This window comes from Prionailurus bengalensis, chromosome B3 (genome assembly GCF_016509475.1).
Source record: "Prionailurus bengalensis isolate Pbe53 chromosome B3, Fcat_Pben_1.1_paternal_pri, whole genome shotgun sequence".
Lineage (NCBI taxonomy): Eukaryota > Metazoa > Chordata > Mammalia > Carnivora > Felidae > Prionailurus > Prionailurus bengalensis.
In genome coordinates, this window is record NC_057355.1 from 100,551,927 (window position 1) to 100,571,863 (window position 19,937).

The window sequence follows — 19,937 nt, forward strand, 5'->3', positions numbered from 1 at the left end:
TTCAGCGAACCATCACAACCTACAGTTGAGTTAGTTCACAAATGTTATTATTCCACCATTTATTTACTCACAGTTCATCCCCCAAAGACATTTTCAAAAATTCATGCTGATCTTTAGGGTTTAAACTACAGCCAAGCTAAAACTGAAAATATGTTTTCGCCCAAGTTCTGAACATACAGATTCTGATCCTGATTTACACATGGACACAAAAGGTCAGCCAAGTTTGGCCAAGACACTCCCACTCCCTAAACTCTCTGAAGGATTTAGTCTCTCACTTTGGCAGCCAAAGATATCAAAATGGACTTTCTTGCTAGATAAATTTTGGGGGACCCTAAAAGGCTGGAACAAGAATCAGACAAAATGAAGGCTTTACTACACCACCTGCAAATTTTAGCAAACAGATGCTGAAATGACATTTGTGCAGAGTTGGCCACAAGACATCATGTGGCCCACAGAAATGTCGGGAACTGGCATGCTGTCTGACCCTGGCAGTAGTCCTGCCCCCCGACCTCTGAGCACATACAGGCTCCCTTCTTGCTCTCTCACTATACTGCCTTCCCTGCTCTTCTTTGTCTCCAAAGCAGAGGCTTACGGAATCCAAAAGACCTGGATGCCATTCAATCCTCATGACATATTAGCTATGTGAACTTGAAGAAGGGATTAACCTGAGTTTCATTCTCCTTACCTGCAAAAACGGAGATAAAACAAAACAAAAAACTTCTCTGGTGCAGTTGACAGGAATAAAAACATTAAGCCCACTGCCAGAGTGACACAGAGCCAGGCAGAGCCATACAGAGCACGTCACAGCACCGTGCTTCATGCTAACAGGAGCCAGCAGTGGTTCTCACCTTTGCTGCGCCGTGGAATTGACTGGGGAACTTCAAAAGTACTGAAGCCGGGACAACACCCCCAGAGAGTCTCATATAATTGGTTGGGGATGCTGAAGCATCAAAAATATTTAAAGTTGGGGTGCCTGGCTGGCTTAGTCAGTAGAGTGTGTGACTCTTGATCTTGGGGTTGGGAGTTCAAGCCCCACATTGGGTGGAGAGATTACTTAAAAATAAAATCTTTAAAAAATATATTTAAAGCTCTCCAGATGATTCTAAGGTGCAGCCAAGGTTGAGAACTACTGCTTCCTGCAGATTCTTTTACATAAGCCACGTAACTACCCTATGAGTTTAGTGCAATTATCCATCCTCCCCTCATTTTTACACACAAGGAAATTGAGGTTTAGAAAGGTTAGAAGATTACTCAAGTGTACTACAGTATTAAGGGGCAAAGCTGAGGGCTGAATTCACACAGTATGACTTCTAAGACCTTACCACCATCAGCACACTGCTGTGCTACCACCCCACCTACTGAATGTGGAGAACCTTCCAGCATGGCTTTGAGCGTACAGAAGATACTCCACAATTGGTAGCTAATTTGTTCTTTGCTTTTTAGCTTTCCTCCTCTCCATTCTCTGCTCTTCCCAATCGCCACCTGAAATATTGCTTGCAGTTGATGAAGAGTGAGGGATGGATACGACTTAGAAGCATAGTCCAGAAGGATCTAGGAAAAAACTATTTTTTCCTTCTCCTCCCCTTCCTAAAACTAGGCCATGAGCACACACTTACTTTCTGTTTAAAATGTTTTGAGATAATTATTACAGATACTATACTGGAAATATCAGAGCTCAAGCCCTGCGTCAGGCTCTGTGCTGACAGCTTGGAGCCTGGAGCCTGCTTAGGATTCTGTGTCTCCTTCTCTCTCTGCCTCTCTCCCACTTGTGCTCTGTCTCTCTGTATCAAAAGTAAATTTAAAAAAAAAAGTGTTCCTCCTACCAAAAAAAAAAAAATCAGAAACTCAAAAGAAAGTTTTTCCACCACCCCTTCTCAAGTCTAAGTCAATGTTTCATTTGCTTGTGTCAATGTCTAGGCCTTGTCCATGAGGATATATGGTTTTTACAATTACGAAATCATAATTATATATTCAGATTTGTCTGTTCATATTATGCCATGTATACTTTTCCAAATTTGTTTTATAAGCCAATTAAGTCTCCTAATACAGCTCTGCAGATAATGAAGATAATTTCCTACATAAGTAGGCCTAAGATATTTTCATTAAAAGTGTCCCTCCTACTTGGGGCGCCTGGGTGGCTCCTAAGCATCCGACTTCGGCTCAGGTCGTGATCTCACAGTTTGTGAGTTGGAGCCCCACGTCGGGCTCTGTGCTGACAGCTCAGAGCCTGGAGCCTGCTTCGGATTCTGGGTCTCCTTCTCTCTCTGCCCCTCCCCCACTTGTGCTTTGTCTCTATCAAAAATAATTTTTAAAAAAAGTGTTCCTCCTACCAAAAAAAAAAAATTAGCCTTAGTACTGTGAAAACTGATATAAAAGTTTGTAACCATGTAAAAGTCACAGGACATGGCATTTGCCTTCCTTTATTTGCTATGCATGGCTCAGTGCCCACATACCTTGCCCCCATCCCTGGAACCAAAGCAAGTGCTCAAAAAATACACGATGCATGAACAAATGATACTTTTCCTGGCTGAACAGTAAATGTGTAAAATCAGACTTCTTAGGAGACGCCAAAGTGAAGCCTGAAAACTGAGCAGAGTGAACAAGAGCAAAGCGAGCAGGAAAACAGCCGGAAACCCATGGTAAAGGCCAGCTACATTAGCCAGGAGGAAACATGTGGTTTCCTGAATTGCACCCGTGCAAGGCCATCAACCTTTGAGGCATGACATGTAAACACTGTCAAGGATCTTCAGCTCTCTCTTCAGTCACTCTTTGGAGTTCTTTGTAAAAGCTGCTTATGCTTTTGGGCTCTTTTCTCCCTGTGCACTAATCTTGGAAGGAGCACAGAGGTGGAGGCAGCTGCAACAGAAGAATAAGGCTTCAAAGAACTGGAGTAGGTATGCTTCAGAGAACCCCCTGGTCAATGTCCTTAGAGGAGGGTTCTTAGGCTAGGCCTCCTCTGGGCACCACCGTGGGATTTCAGGAAACTGGTAACATGTGCAATTAGTGTAAATTGTGCGTGTGTGTGTTTGTGTGTATGTGTGTCTGTCTGGCTTTCTGTCTGGAAAGGAGACTTCAGATGTCATCAGATTTTGCTCTTGGTTTTAGAGCATGCTCCTTCTTCTCCACGTCATCAACTCAAGTGAGACTCTTCTAAACCCATCACTCTTCATCAAGAGCTGGAGGTGGGGATGAATGGGAGAAGGTGGAAGCCAGGGAACTCACCCTGTGGAAGGCCTTCTATTAAATGAGTCAACAGATGAGAACAGATTCAAGAGTGCCTAACATGTATAAGGTCCCATAAATGTTGTTATTATTACTCTCTGCCAAACGCTTTGGGCTTTTGCAACTTCACAACCACCCTAGAGGGCAGCATAAATCCCATATTCTATTTACAAGGAGATTTACTTAGGGTGATAGAGTAAACTAACCCAGTGCCACAGCTATCCAATTCCAAAACTATCCAATTCCAAAGCATGGACTTTTCATCTCCACCCCACAGCCCGAATTACTGGCCACACTTTCAGTCTCGGGGTGACCTCTCCAGCCACCCTAAGGCTTTCACATTGAAAGCTCGAGAGTCTTGCTCTTTCCCTGAGTCCAGCATCAAAACAGGCACTGAGCCTAAGAATGAGCTTCTTTAACCCAAGCCATAATCTCTACTTGCTTGCATAATATGGTCCCAGTAATCCTACTCAAATTCCACACTCAAAGCCAGTTGTTCACTCAGTTTATCAAGGGCTACATAAGAAAGAAATCACATGTATCACAATGAATTCCCTTGCCTCTACTGATAGAGCCAAGTCAAAGGCCAGAAGGGAAATGTTTTCTGGTAGTCACAAACCAGAGTGAGAAAGCTCTAAACAAAGCCTACTGGTTCCTGGTTTCAAAACCCAGGCTAAAAACTGCAGTTAAATATCAGCTACTAAAACAGCCTTCCCCAAGCAGGTGAAAATCCTGACAACTGCATTGCACTGATCACTACCTAGGTATCTGCACTTTACAGATGTTGTCCCTGTGCCTCAAAAGAGCCAAGCATGCTGGCAAGGTGTTACTTCTAGAGAAGTTAAGCAAGGCTCTCAGGGTCACAAAGGCAGTGAGTAGCAGAATCAGGACTCAAACTCAGGTCTGTATGAGAACAGCATCATTGGTTTTAACCATACTCCTCCTACCGTCTACACAACCACTGTGAGTCATGGTACCCAGGGCCAGCATCTCTTCTTGTTTTTTTCTGGATCTACTTCCCTGATATCTAGCCAACCTCTCAAGAGGAGAAGGCAATGAAGCAAGACAGATGGACGGACTCTATAAATAGAAGATCTGCGTTTCAGGTCCAGTTCTGCCATTTCCTGGCTCTGTAACCTTGGATAGAGAGCACTTAACCATCCAAGGTCTCAGTTTCCTCACCAGTGCAGTGAAGATCACTGTTCACATTGCACAGACCTGGAAAACAATGCGAGCTAAAGCTTAAGTATTATGCAAATGTAAGTTACCCTTACTCCTACTTAACCCACTAATTCAACAACTAGTAGTAGCCCTTTCTCAGCCTCCCCTCCACGCTCATCTCAGAGTTCGTCTTGGGCACCACCAGAGTCCCGCCACCATCTCCTCCTCACGCCCCTCGCCCCTCTCCTCCCTTTTGGCTGTTACTTAATCTCCCTCCACTTCAGCAGCTCTCTCGCCTCGTCGGAAAGACCGGCCTTGGACGCTGGGACTTCTTTCTTTCCAACTCTGGGCACGAAGGGCTTATCTCTCCTCAGGACGTCAGGGCAGCCACCTCTGCGCGGCTGCTGCGGGTTCCACAATGCCTGCGCGGGGTGCGCACGCGGCCCCGCGGCCCGCCCCGAGGGGCGGGGTGTGACCAGAGAGTTTACATAGGAGGTGCCGGCAGTAGGGAACACCCCTCCGCCCGCGGAGCTTCCTCTGCAGCGCAGCCTGTTGTCGGGGCCGCGCGCTCGCGCGCGCTGAGCCGCCGGGGGTTCCCGCCCGCGGACACCTGGGCCCTGGCCGTGCCGCAGCCCCGCCTGCCCGCCGCGCCACCAACCATGCGGCAGCCGCTCTACCGCTGCTACAACATCACCTCCGTGGAGAAGGGCTACTCGGCGACCATGGGCGGGGTGCTTTTCAGCGCGGGCCTCCTGGGCAACCTGCTGGCGCTGGGGCTGCTGGCTCGCTCGGGGCTGGGGTCTTGCCCGCGGCGCACGCCGCCCTCGGTCTTCTACGTGCTGGTGTGCGGCCTGACGGTCACAGACTTGCTGGGCAAATGCCTCGTGAGCCCCTTCGTGCTGGCCGCCTACGCGCAGAACCGGAGCCTGTGGGGACTGGCGCCCGCGTCGGACAGCTCGCTGTGCCAAACCTTCGCCTTTTTCATGTCTTTCTTTGGGCTCGCCTCCACGCTGCAGCTCCTGGCCATGGCCCTGGAGTGCTGGCTCTCCCTGGGGCACCCCTTCTTCTACCGACGGCACATCACCCTGCGCCGCGGCGCGCTGGTGGCGCCCGTCGTGGGCGCCTTCTGCCTGGCTTTCTGCGCGCTGCCCTTCGCGGGCATCGGGAAGTTCGTGCAGTACTGCCCCGGCACCTGGTGCTTCATCCAGATGGTGCACGAGGAGCGCTCGCCGTCGGTGCTGCGCTACTCAGTGCTCTACGCCAGCCTTATGGCCCTGCTGGTCCTCGCCATCGTGCTGTGCAACCTGAGCGCCATGCGCAACCTCTACGAGATGCACCGGCGGCTGCGGCGGCGCCCGCGCTCCGGCACCAGGGACCGCGCGGAGCCGGGCGCGGGCGAGAAGGAGGCGGCTGTGAAGCCCCTGGAGGAGCTGGACCACCTGCTGTTGCTGGCCCTCATGACGGTGCTCTTCACTCTGTGCTCCCTGCCTTTAATAGTGAGTCGCTGCGCGCCGAGGCTGCGGTTGCGGGACCGAAGGGTGGAGCGCGTTGGACGCCGCGCAGGAGGAGTTGCGCCCTGGGCCCCGAGGGTTTGTTGGTGCGCTCCCCAGATCGGGTCCCCTCCACAGCCCCGAGGACACAGAACCGAATTTGTTGAGCCAGAAGAGGCGGAAACAAAGAAAGGAAGGCAAAGACGGAGTCTGAAAGTGTCTCCCTAGCTCCGCAGAACCTCTCCAGTTAGCAGTACCCTCTCCTCTCTCCTTCCCTCTGGGAGGATCTCGGGGCTATTTTAGCACCTCAGCATTTGAGGAGCAGAATTTGGTTGCTCTTTCCAGAGGGCTAGGTAATGTTTTATTTCGTAGACCCGCCCATAATTTTAGTGGCGTCAGAAATGGGCGAATGCACCTGGGAGTTTTTCCCCAGGTGTTGGCGTGGAAAGACTAAGGGAAGGTGTAATCCTGCCAGAACCTGCCAGAGTGATTTGCAGAGATGAGAGACTAAAGATAGATTTAGTTTTTAAAAATTCTCAAGTAATCTTTGAGGAGTGGCAGCTGCTCTTCCCGGTTGGGGGGCGGGGTGCGGGTGGCCATAGAGGCAGAGGGGCTGTTTGGACAGGCAGGTGTGTACTCGAGGTTCAGCCTGTCGTTTGGAGAACCTGCCTTGACAGGTTTTGTTTTTATCTTGGCAGGCAAGGTGACGGGAAAGCCATTATCTCCGGTTTCAGTTTACTAATGGGGGTGGTGGTGGCGATAGAAGTACCTGGTAGCTGTGAAGGTGTTTCCTCCTGGGATCCCGGCTAAGACATTTTAGGAGCAACCGAGGTTGAGAGAACTTTTTCAGGGTTGCTCCTCTCCCTTTCCCCCATCCTCAGTGTCCTTGTTCAACATGATATACATTTAAGTAGGTTCATTGCCAACAATGCCTTTGAAGGCTGAGACGTCTGTGAGTAGGTAGCAATGTAGCAATTTTGGATGTTATTTTTAAGATTGGAGGAAGGTGGAATATAATGTAATTTTCCTTAAATGAAGGCCTTAACGTGTGGGAAAAGAGTTGTCTGTGGCATCATCATGCAGGGTTAAGCTCAGAATTCCCCAAAAGAAATAAATACATCTATATAGAAGGAGATAAGGTATAGGCATAGATATGTAACAGTGGTTCTGAAACATTGGCTGGCTCAAGGTCACCAACAGAGCTTTTAAAATCATAGATGGCAGGGCGCCTGGGTGGCTCAGTCAGTTGGGCCTTGGACTCTTGATTTTGGGTGTCGTGATCTCAGTTTGTGGGTTCAAGCTCCATGTCAGGCCCTGTGCTAACAGCGTGGAACCTGCTTGGGATTCTGTCTCCCTCACCCCCCCTGCCCCTCCCCCCTTGCTCTCTCAAAAATAAACCTAAGGGGGGAAAAAAAAAACCCACAGATGCCTGGGCCCTATCCCCCATCGTTTCTAATTCAGATGTTTTTGAAGAATTCTTATTTATTTGTTTACTTATTTACTTTTGAGAGAGGGAATGAGAGAGTGCAGTGGAGGGAGAGAGAGAGAATCCCAAGCAGGCTTCACACTGTCAGTGCAGAGCCCAACGCAGGGCTGTATCCCACAAACCATGAGATCATGACCTGAGCTGAAACCAAGAGTCCCACTTTCAACCGACTGAGCCACCCAGGCACCTGAAGAATTCTTATTCTTGACAAGTTCCCGGGTGAGGTGAAAGCGGCTGATCCAGGGATATCATCTGGAGAACCATACTCTAAAACAGGAGTTGGCAAATCACAGCCCACAGTCCAAATCCATCCTGCCCACTGTTTTTGCACAGCTGTGGAATTAAGAATAGTTTTTACAAATGAACTGATTTTACAAATCAATTTGATGGTAGTATGCAGGAACTCTAAACCCCAATTAACTCAAATACTGTTCCAAGAAAAAAAAGACTTTCATTTTTCTCAATAGTAGACATCAGTTACCCCAAAAATGTACTTAATTATTATACATTCTTAATTTCATCAGTGAAAATTGTGGAAATGTGTTTACTTGTTATATAAGTACCTACCAAATACTCACTATTTGCCTCTTGGCCTGTAAAATGCAAAATATTTACTGTTGGACCCTTTACAGAGAAAGTTCACAGACTCCTGCTCTAAAGTAATAGCCTTACTTACCTGCGCTGTGAAAAAGCAGACAATAGCCAAATATATGGATGTTATGTCCTCATTTTGAATGTTTTAGTAACAATAATGTCGAAAAGAACATAATACAGAATAATACACAAGAGCATTGCATTTGGACATGTCTCTCAGGGGAATTGAATAACTTATATGGGATTGTGAGGATGGAAGGAAATAATGGATTTGAAAATGATTTTAGGGATGCCTGGGTGGCTCAGTTGGTGAAGCGTCCAACTCTTGATTTTGGCTCAGGTCATGATCTCAAGGTCGTGAGATCAAACCCTGTGTTGGGGCTCTGGGCTGGGTATGGAGCTTGCCTAAGATTGATTCTCTCTCTCCCTGGGCTCCTGGGTGGCTTAGTTGTTAAGCCCCTGGCTCTTGAGTCCATTTCAGGTCAGGATTTTGAGGTTTGTAAAATCAAGCCCTGCATTGGGCTCTGCACTGACAGCACAGAGCCTGCTTGGGATTCTTTCTCTCTCTCTCTCTCCCTCTGCCCATCCCCCTCCCCCGCCCCACTCATGTGCTTGCATTCTCTCATGCTCTCTCTCACTAAAAAGAAATAAGAAAATAAAATTATTTTATTTAAAAACTTGTAAAGTTCCAAAGATATTCAATGCAGACACGTGTTGAGTTTGGTAAGTTCTTTATAGATTTTTTATACTAACCCTTTATCCAATATGTCATTTGCAGATATCTTCTCCCATTCCGATGGTTGCCTTTTAGTTTTGTTGATTGTTTCCTTTGCTGTGGAGAAGCTTTTTATCTTGATGAGGTCCCACTAGTTCATTTTTGCTTTTATTTCCCTTACCTTTGGAGACATGTCAAGTAAGAAGTTGCTCTAGCCGAGGTCAAAGAAGTTGCTGCCTGTGTTCTCTAGAATTTTGTTGCTTCCTCACATTTAGGTCCTTCATCCATTTTGAATTTATTTTTGTGCATGGTGTAAGAAAGTGGTCTAATTTCATTCTTCTGCATGTTGCCATCCAGTTTTCCAGCACCATTTGTTGAAGAGACTGTCTTTTTTCCATTGGATATTCTTTCCTGCTCTGTTGAAGATGAGTTGACCATATAGTTGTGGGTCCATTTCTGGGTCTTCTATTCTGTTCCATTGTTCTATGTGTCTGTTTTTGTGTCAGTACCATACTGTCTTGATGACTACAGCTTTGTAATATATCTGGAATCGTGATGCCTCCAGTTTTGTTTTTCTTTTTCAGGACTGCTTTGGCTATTTGGGGTCTTTTGTGGTTCCATACAAATTTTAGGATTGTTTGTTCTAGCTCTGTGAAAAATGCTGGTAGCATTTTGATAGGGATTTCATTGTATGTGTATATTGCATTGGGTCATATAGACATTTTAATAATGTTTGTTCTTCCAATCCATGAGCATGGAATGCTTTTCCATTTTTTTGTGTCCTCTCCAATTTCTTTCATAAGTGTTCTATAGTTTTCAGGGTATAGATCGTTTGCCTCTTTTGTTAGGTTTATTCCTGGGTATTTTATTGTTTTGGTTGAGAATTTTTGCATCCATGTTCATCGGGGAGATTGGCCTGTAATTCTCCTTTTTAGTGGGGCCTTTGTCTGGTTTTAGAATCAAGGTAATGCTGGCCCAATAGAATAAGTTTGGAAGTTTTACTGCTATTTCTGTTTTTTGGAACAGTTTAAGAATAGATGTTAACCCTTCTTTAAATGTCGGATAGAATTCCCTTGGGAAGCCATTTGGCCCCAGACTCTTGTTTGTAGAGAGATTTTTGAATGCTGATTCAGTTTCTTTGCCGGTTATGGGTCTGTTCAAATTTTCTATTTCTTTCTGTTTCAGTTTTGGTAGTCTGTGAGTTTCTAGGAATTTGTCCATTTCTTCCAGATTGCCCAGTTTGTTGTCATAGAATTCTCTTATGCTTGTTTGTATATCTTGGTTTTGGTTGTGATCTCTCCTCTTTCATTCATGATTTTATCTATTTGGGTCCTTTCTCTTTTCTTTCTGATAAGTCTGGCTAGGGATTTATCAATTTTGTTAATTCTTTCAAAGAACCTTCTCTTAGTTTCACTGATCTGTTCTACTGGTTTTCGTTGTTGTTGTGTGTTTCTATATCGTTTCTGCTCTAATCTTTGTTATTTCCCTTCTTCTGCTGGCTTTAGGTTTTATTTGCTGTTCCTTTTCTATCTCCTTTAGGTGTAAGGTTAGGTTGTTTATTTGGGGACTTTCTTGCTTCTTGAGATAGCCCTGAATTGCAATGTACTTTCCTCTTAGGATTGCCTTGCTGAATCCCAAAGGGTTTGGACTGTCGTGTTTTCATTTTCATTTACTTCCATGTATTTTTAATTTCTTCCTTAATTTCCTGGTTGACTCATTCATTCTTTAGTAGGGTGTTCTTTAACCTCCAGGTATTTGAGGACTTTCCAAATTTTTTCTTGTGGTTGACTTCAAGTTTCATAGCGTTGTGATCTGAAAATATACATGGCATGATCTCAATCTCTTTTTACTTATTGAAGGCTTATTTGGGACCCAGTATGTGATCTATCTGGAGAATGTTCCATGTGCACTCAAGAAGAATGTGTATTCTGCTTTAGGATGAAATGTTCTGAGTATATCTGTTAAGTCCATTCGTGTCATTCAAAGCCATTGTTTCCTTGTTGATTTTCTGCTTAGATGATGTGTCTGTCTATTGTTGTAAGTGGGGTGTTAAGGTCCCCTACTATTATTGTATGATTATCAGTGATTTTCTTTGTGTTTGTTATTAATTGGTTTATGTATTTGAGTACTTCCAAGTTGGGGGCATACGTATTTACAATTGTTTGATTTTGATGGATAGATCCCTTAATTATTATATAATGTCCTTCTTCATCTCTTGTTATTGTCTTTGGTTTAAAACCTAATTTGTCTGATATAAGTATGGCTACTCTGGCTTTCTTTTGACATCCATTAGCGTGATACATGGTTCTCCACTCCTCACTTTTAATCTGCAGGTCTTTAGGTCTAAAATGAATCTCTTGTAGGTAGCATATAGATGGATCTTGTTTTTGTTTTTGTTTTTGTTTTTGTTTTACCCATTCTAATACTCTGTGTCTTTTGTTTGGAGCATTTAGTCCAGTTACATTCAGAATGATTGTTGAAAGATGTTGAGTTTAGTGTCATTGTGTTGTTACCAGTGATGCTCTCTGGTCCTTTATAGTCTTTGTTCATTTTGGTCCTTTTTTCCCCAAAGAGTCCCCCGTAAAATTTCTTGGAGGGCTGGTTTAGTGGTCATAAACTCCTTTAGTTTTTGTTTGCCTGAGAGATTCTTTATCTCTCCTATTTTGAATGACAGCCTTGCTGGATAGAGTATTTTTGGCTGCATATTTTTCTGATTCAACACATTGACTGTATCTTGCCACTCCTTTCTGGCCTGTCAAGTTTTTTCAGACAGATCTGCTGCAAACCTTATCTTTCTTCCCTTGTAGGTTATGGACTTTTTTCCCCCTTGCTGCTTTCAGGATTCTTTCCTTGTCTGTGTATTTTGTGAATTTGGCTATGGTATATCTTGTCAATGGCCAGCTTTTATTGAATGTAATGGGAGCCTCTATGTTTCTTGGATTTTGATGTCTGTGTCATTTCCCAGATTAGGGAAAATTTCAGCTATAATTTGCTCACATAAACCTCCTGCCCTTTTTTCTCTCTCTTTGTCTTCTGGGACTCCTATGATATAAATATTATTACATTTTAATAAAGCATTGAGTTTCCTAAGTCTGCCTTTGGGATCCCTGATCTTTGATTTCCTCTTCTTTTCAGCTTCATTTTTTTCTATTATTTTATCTTCTATATCATTAATTCACTCCTCTGCCTTGTCCATCCTCATTTTTATGACCTCCACTTGGGTTTACATCTCAGTTATAGCATTTTTAATTTCAGCCTGACTAGATTTTAGTTCTTTTATCTTTGAAGAAAGGGACTTTCTGGTGTCTTCTCTGGTTTTTTCAAGCCTAGTTAGCATCCTTATAATCATTTTAAATTCTAGTTCAGACATCTTACTTATATCTGCATTGATTAAATCCCTGGCCATCATTTCTTCCTGTTTTTTCTTTTGAGGTGAATTCCTCTGTCTTGTCATTTTGGAGGAAAGAAAAACAATAATAGAGTGAAATAAAAATTTTAAAATTTAAAAACAAATAAAGAAAGCTAGATCCTAGATGTGTTTTGATGTGCTTGTTAAGAGAAGCTTGATAGAAAAAAAAGAGAAAAGAGAAAAAAATTTAAAAATAATAAATAATAAAATAAAATAAAAATTTTGCTCTTCTTGCATCCAAGAAACAAATAAAAGAAAATCAACAAAAACAGAAGCAACAACAACAACAAAAAGAACAAACAAACAAAACCCAGATGAAGCTAAATCCAGTTTCCCCTAAGGCTGAAACTTTGTAGCAGTTTATGATCAGCAGAGTAAGTGGGTGGAAGGGATTTGTGCGGTTCTTCTGGGAGAGGGTCTTGCCACGCTGCAGCCAGGGCAGACTTGTCCCAGGAAACAGGCCACCAGTAGCGGCAGCAGCTCAATGTCAGGGTTTGCTGCCCTCAGTCCTTATCTTTGTTCCTTTATAGTTGAACCTGGCAGCTTGATATGGTGCCTGCCGGGTCTTTTGCCTTCAGAGAGGCTGTATCACCTCTACCAAATGCACTCCAAGCAAGGAAACCATTTCTTTTTATTTATGTATTTATGTATTTAATTTATTTTTTTTAATATATGAAGTTTATTGTCAAATTGGTTTCCATACAACACTCAGTGCTCATCCCAAAAGGTGCCCTCCTCAATACCCATCACCCACCCTCCCCTCCCTCCCACCCCCCATCAACCCTCAGTTTGTTCTCAGTTTTTAAGAGTCTCTTATGCTTTGGCTCTCTCCCTCTCTAACCTCTTTTTTTTTTTCCTTCCCCTCCCCCATGGGTTTCTGTTAAATTTCTCAGGATCCACATAAGAATGAAACCATATGGTATCTGTCTTTCTCTGTATGGCTTATTTCACTTAGCATAACACTCTCCAGTTCCATCCACATTGCTACAAATGGCCAGATTTCATTCTTTCTCATTGCCACGTAGTACTCCATTGTGTATATAAACCACAATTTCTTTATCCATTCATCAGTTGATGGACATTTAGGCTCTTTCCATAATTTGGCTATTGTTGAGAGTGCTGCTATAAACATTGGGATACAAGTGCCCCTATGCATCAGTACTCCTGTATCCCTTGAGTAAATTCCTAGCAGTGCTATTGCTGGGTCACAGGGTAGGTCTATTTTTAATTTTTTGAGGAATCTCCACACTTTTCCAGAGCTGCTATACCAGTTTGCATTCCCACCAACAGCGCAAGAGGGTTCGCAAGGGAACCATTTCTTACTGAGCAACCCAGAGGGTCCTCAGACCCCACTGCCCATGGCTCTACCCCCATTCCTTGCCAGAGCACCACCAGTGGCTGACCTCTAAACCTCAGACTCTGTGCTCTGCTGTTTATAAGAAACTGGTGGTATTGAAACCGTCTCCTCCCCCGCCCCCAATGCCATCAGTAGTTCTGGGGGACAGTTTTCTTGTGCAGTCCCCTGTCCATATTTTTACTGTTTCTCTCTGCTGCTTTCAGGGGGAGTGCTTTCTTGCACAAACCCGATATGCTGTTCTGTCTCCCCCTCTTTCTCCTCTCTCTGAATACTTCTGCCTCCCCTCTGCGGCACCATGGCTCTCCTCTCCCCTGATTCACCTCTCCACACCATGTACCCTGCTGTGTTCTCTCCCTCAAATTATGCAGATTGTTCTGTTAATCCTCATATCTGTTTCCTAGGTGTTCAGAATGGTTTGATGTTGAGCTAGTTGTGTTTGCAGGAGGAGACAAGCCCATGGTCCCCTTACTACTCTGCCATCTTAACTCCTCCCCCTGAGCATTATTTTCTAAGGCAGTGGTTTCCTAACATTTTTTTAGTCTAAAGACCCCTTTTCACTCTTAAACATTATTAAGGATGCAAATAACTTTAATTTTTGTAGATTACATCTATCAGTATTTATCATATTAGAAATTTTAAATAAGAAAAATTTTAAATATTATTGCAAAACAAGTTAACAAAATGTACTTACTTCTTGTGTTTCTGCATTGGTGTAAGGAAAACTTGGGGCTTTCACGAAGATATAATGAATGATAATAAAATTCTAGAGATTATAGAAGATAAAATGAAAGAAAAAGCATGTTAGGAGCACAGAAGTACGGAGAACATTCTCTGAAAATGTACGTATGTGTATATCCAAAATCAGCTACCTAAGAAAGGTCTAGCAAACACAAGAATACACAGTATATATTCCATTAGCCATTGGAGTGATGATGTCATTACACATCAGGTATCCTTGGTAAAACTTACTGTACACCTAGGAGTGAAAAAGGCAAATAAATCTTTTTTATGATATTGTACCTTTTTAATGATATGATACCCTGAAGACACACTGAACAGGTATTGGAGACCCCCACACTTTGAAAATCACTCTCCTAAGGAATGGGCCTGGTGACTGGGAAAAATAAAGGCTATATGTGAAGGGAGAAAAAAAAAACCTTGCTCATAGCATGAATAATATATTTCATTAAGCCAGTGAAAAATTTATTGAGGTTTGATTTTTTTAAGTTAATTTTGCTATAATGCTGCATTAGAGCAAGATACTTAACCAAACTGAATTTTCAGATTTCCATTTTGAAAACTTTTTTTTTTTGGAAGAAAATATAGAGACTATGGGATGAGCTTTAGAAGAAGTTTGTAGCACATTCTCTAATGCATGTAACATATTTTCATCAAAATTCATTTTACCTTAGAGACCCACAATGTATTGGAGGTTGGTAGGGGAGCAGGGATGGATGGAAGAGGGATCTAATGATAGATTAGCCATAATAGCTGAGAAGTTTATAGGCCAGATAAAGATAAGGACAAGCTTGTATAATTGCATATATCAGAATCCATGGAGTCAGAGAAGTGATAGAGGGCATCCTGCCTGTATTGAGAGAACTCATGTGTGTATTTCATTTTGGTGGGCAAACAGAATGGGTAGGATGCTCCTTTCAAAGGAGGCTGTTAGAGGTGGGCAAAACATGGGTCCAGGGAAAAGAGTTGAAAGTGGATTTAAAGGGGCTAGTGCAGAGGATGAGGTCTGGGTGTTGTGATGGATAAACTGGATCGAAGGGGCATTAGAATCCAGAGAGCTCTCCTCAGCAGGGATGTCCAGCTACTTACGTCTCCAGCAAGTTGGCAACATAGCATTTTTTTCCTGGACTCTTAAGTCCAGTAGAGGGAGCTCTTCTCATACCAATTCACTGTGTAAATTGAACTACTTTAAACATGAGGGGTTTATATTCTGAGGTTATTCATTATTCTGGCCATCTTTTATAGGAGCAGTTTATAAAGTATGTTCTAGAGAATATTACTGAGCAACAGAGAGGTTTTGAAAGTCTAAATTGTGTTTAAATTGATATCTCTTCAGAATTAATATAATATGTCATAAACGAATACATTTGTCACATTTTTAGTAAACTCAAAAAATAAAAATAAAATAAAAAGCCAGGTATACATTTCTAATATAAATCAAGTGACTTGAAAATATGATTAACCTAATAATATGCGATAGACATGGACAAATACTGCATAGAAGTAAAATGGTTTGTTTTAGTTATGTAAATCTCATTTAGTTACTCAGCTCCCAACTAATAAAGTATTATGACATAGTTAAAATTATATTTTGCTGTACTCTACTTTGAGGAGAAAGGAACAAATGTAAAAACAGACTTACATAAAGTATTTGCTTTTCAAATCAACTTACTGTTGACCATTTATCAAATTCAGCATGTATCTGGTACAAACAACATTCAGTGCTGTAATTCACTGTGGGGATATAAAATGAGAAAAATATCACATCTGCCCACATAAGCTATAATACAGGACGAGGGATGGAGTGATTGGGGCCGTAAGGGAGTTTAGAAGAGAAAAGGTATTGCTACTAATGATAAGATAATAATACTGGCAAATTTTTGAGTTCTTACTGTGTGCTAAGACCTGCTGTAAAGGTTTTACTCATATCATCTTATTCAAACTTCAAAACAGTCATGAGAAAATGGAATAACTTGCCTAATTTCACACAGCCAAGTGAGGGTTCCATCCAACCTCATGGTCAGACTCTAAAGCTAATGGACTTAGCCGCTCCCTGAAAGAGACTTCCCGAAGGGCTTAATGTTTGAGATGGACCTTGAAAGGAGCTAGGATTTGGGCATGTAAAATCCAAAAGGTTTTAAAGTAAAATGCTCAGTTGTCACATTTTTGAAATGGAGATAATGATTGTAATGGATTTTTGTGAGGATGAAATGAAGTTTTAAAAGTGAAATGCCTAGAACAGTGCTCTACATGGGCACTAAACATTATTATTAGTATTATTAGTCAGTGACGATGGGAGAGGGCATTCAGATATAAGTGTAACTTCTTTTTTATTTTTAAAAAATGTTGATTTATTTGAGAGAGAGGAAGAGTGCACACATGTGGACAGCGGAGGGGCAGAGAGAGATACAGAGAGAGAGAATCCCAAGCAGGCTCCATGCTGTTAGAGTAGAGCCTGACTCAGCGTTCAAACCCACAAACCATGAGGTCATGGCCTGAGCCAAAATCAAAAGTCGATGCTCAGTCAGCTGAGCCACCCAGGCATCCCTAAGTGTATCTTCCTAAGTGCAGTAGATGGGAATGTCTGAGCCCACTGAAATGCTCTATAGAAAATAGAGTAAAAAGTAAGGAAGCAATTACAGGAAGACACATCTCATATTCCTTGATTGCACTGAATGGGTCTGGGCTGGACAATTATTCATAACCCCTCCCAGTAATGTTGAGTTTACATGCTTTCTGTCCCATTTGAGTCCATTTTGTCCCATTATGGATTTAGACTCTCAGTAGGCATAGGAAATATAACGGCTGGCCTCCAGCAGAGTGGGAGACAATGGTAGTGCTGGCTGAAGTGTTGGCCATGGTGGCTCAACAGGAGGGAAAGCCATGGGATGGGACAATTTGCAGGGCTCCAAGGAGGTCAGAACCTCGGGGAAGATCAAGACAATATGAGTGGTCAGGCACAAGTAAATAGCCTTATATTTCTGTGTGTGTGTGTGTGTGTGTGTGTGTGTGTGTGTGTGTGTGTGTATCCTAGTCTGAAAAGAGGATGTCAACCACAGAAAGGTAAGCATCTATCCTAAGAATAAGTAATTCACATGAGTTGAACAGGTCCTTGTGTAAGTCTCGTCCTATCTTCCCACTGGAGTATTTCCTGTCTCCTCATTGATTTTCTGTTTCATTGTTGTCTCCAAACATGTAACATTTCACAAATGAGGCTTGATTCTGGGCTAATAAAAGGACAGAAAGCAGGCAGAAGAAAAAAAAGGAAAACCAGAGAAAAGAGAATCTCTGTGTTTATGGAAACGTGGTGACCCTCTTTGTAAAAGATTTGGTGGCCTGGATTTGTCCCATGTCAGCTCTTCCTCTGTACAGCCTGGCAGGGACCTGGAAACCCCAGCCCTGCAGCATCACAGCAAGTAGAGCAGCCTTCAGGGACTTAGACCCCTCTCCCAGAAGCACTCGCTTCCACTGAGCCTTCAGGTTGACCTTGCACCTTCCAAACTCCTTACTTATTCCTGTCAGTGGCAGTGGTCTTTGCTGCTTGTAATTGTACCAAAAATGAATATTCCAAGCCAAGTTGCCATGTTCCTAAAAAATTAATGTTTCTAAAGTGAGGTAAGTGAATTTATTTCTACCATCAGCCTTTCAGTGTCATAATGGGATGTTTTTCTTTAAAACAGTATCGTGCTTACTATGGAGCATTTAAAGCGGTCAATGAGGAAAACGGCACCTTTGAAGAAATGGAAGACCTCCGAGCCTTGCGTTTTCTATCTGTAATCTCCATTGTGGACCCTTGGATTTTCATAATTTTCAGAACACCAGTATTTCGGATGTCTTTTCACAAGATTTTCATAAGGCCTCTTATGTACAGAAATTGGTATAGCAATTCTTGCCGAACTAACATGGAGTCCAGTCTGTGACAGTGTTTTACCATCCAGTCTCTGGTAAGCTGAGGAATATGTCACATCTTCTGTCAAAGAACCATGATTTAAAAAAAAAAAATTACAATCTAAAAGCTATCTCCCATAACAAAACATCTAAATGTGTTTTCAGAAGTATTTGATAACATCTTTAACAATCTGTGGTCACTCTAGTCATGAACCAGTTCAGTCGATTTTTTCATCTTGAGTTATGAACAGCAACTACAATTTCATGTAGTGTAACCAACGTTAACAGTCTTCAAGCGAGGATATGAATTGTTCCAACATTTGGGCGTGGCGTCCCTAATGTTTTAGAGAGAATAATGACACTTCTGGGTGTTTATTTGGATTCCGGTAGAAGCACCATTATTTACAATTATGTGATGTGTGTTCTTAAAATTTCTTATCCTATTCATTTCTGGTGAAACCTGATTTGTTTATTTTGTATCCTAATTGCCTGAATTATAGATGCTCCGCAGAGAAGTGAGGTGGGAAGTACAGCCAGGTCAGGGTTTGGACAGGCCTTTGCCAGCCACCCTCTGGAATGGTGCTCACTGCTTCATGTGGAGAGGTGGTCCATAAATAAGTAGACATGAGGCAAGATGTGACTGTGGTCCCCAGCCTAGAGAAGAAAAACTAGTTTTTATCTTTTGAAGTCTAGTATTCAGGTAGGGATGTCAGTAGGAATCGAAATTTGGGAGTGGGTTACAAAATGTTTCAATTTTTGGAAACTTCATTTTATATGTTTATCATATTGATGGATTCTTTGTGGGAGGGATTTATGTTTCTTTGAAAAATGGTGACATATGACTTCCCAGAGAGTCGTGTTCACTGCGTTTGGCTGTGTGAAGCAGCAGGGCATTTGGCACAGAGAAAAGCCCACCCAGGACTCCCCTAACCTCAATTGAGGATCATGTCAACAGCCTTAACATCCACCTATTAACAGCCATATTTTGCTCTTTGTGGGAACTGTAAGATCATATTGAGGCCCCGAGAGCTATGCTTTCAAAACTGGAGCAGGATGTGGCTCAGATGGAGCACAAGTGAGCACTTTAATCGTATGTTTAAATGTTTACAAAGGTTAGCAACACTATGGCCAAAAGGGAAATGTGGGGGAAATATGGTTGCAGCTAATAAGCCAAACAAAAACCTCTAAATCCAGCTTGTAGGTAAGAACTTGCACTTTTGGTAAAAGAACACTTGGGGGCTGTCAGGATTCATCACCTCTGGGGTCCTTTTGTACCCCAACACACTCAGAGACTCTGAGCTGGAAATCTGGCTACATTTGAATAGTCCCAAGATCCCCACTCAGCCATCCCTTCCAAAGACAAGAGTGTTTGTCTTATTTCCAGTTTAGCAGCAACCCCATTTTTCATCTCTGGTTATCTCAGAGATGTATTAACCTGGATATATATGTGTGTTTGTTTGTTTTTGGTATAGCAGAACTGTGAAATGACCAAATTAGGAATATACAAGTTGTAATTTGAGAGGATGACTTCATGAAAAATGCATTTGTTCTCAAGTTTAACTTTCATTTGTATATTTAATGGGTAAATACATATGTGTTTTATTTTCAGAGGAGATGCCTCTTTTTTTAATTTTTTTTATGTTTATTTCTGAGACAGAGAGAGACAGAGCATGAGCAGGGGGAGGGGCAGAGAGAGAGGGAGACACAGAATCAGAAGCAGGCTCCAGACCCTGAGCTATCAGCACAGAGCCCAACGCGGGGCTTGAACTCACAGACGGCGAAATCATGACCTGAGCTGAAGTCAGTCACTCAACTGACTGAGCCACCCAGGCACCCCAGGAGATGCCTCTTTTATTGTGCTCTCCTTTTGGAAGGTG

The 19,937-nt window shown here is 42.8% G+C and overlaps 1 protein-coding gene across 1 annotated transcript; it reads left to right on the plus strand.

Annotated features, from left to right (window-relative positions):
• The first annotated feature begins 4,915 nt into the window (after positions 1–4,915).
• PTGDR (prostaglandin D2 receptor) lies at positions 4,916–19,668 on the plus strand. The gene is made up of 2 exons (XM_043556156.1): positions 4,916–5,879; positions 17,853–19,668. Exons 1-2 carry the CDS (start codon positions 5,043–5,045, stop codon positions 18,090–18,092), a joined length of 1,077 nt encoding a protein of 358 aa, XP_043412091.1. The 5' UTR covers positions 4,916–5,042; the 3' UTR covers positions 18,093–19,668.
• Positions 19,669–19,937: the final 269 nt, after the last annotated feature.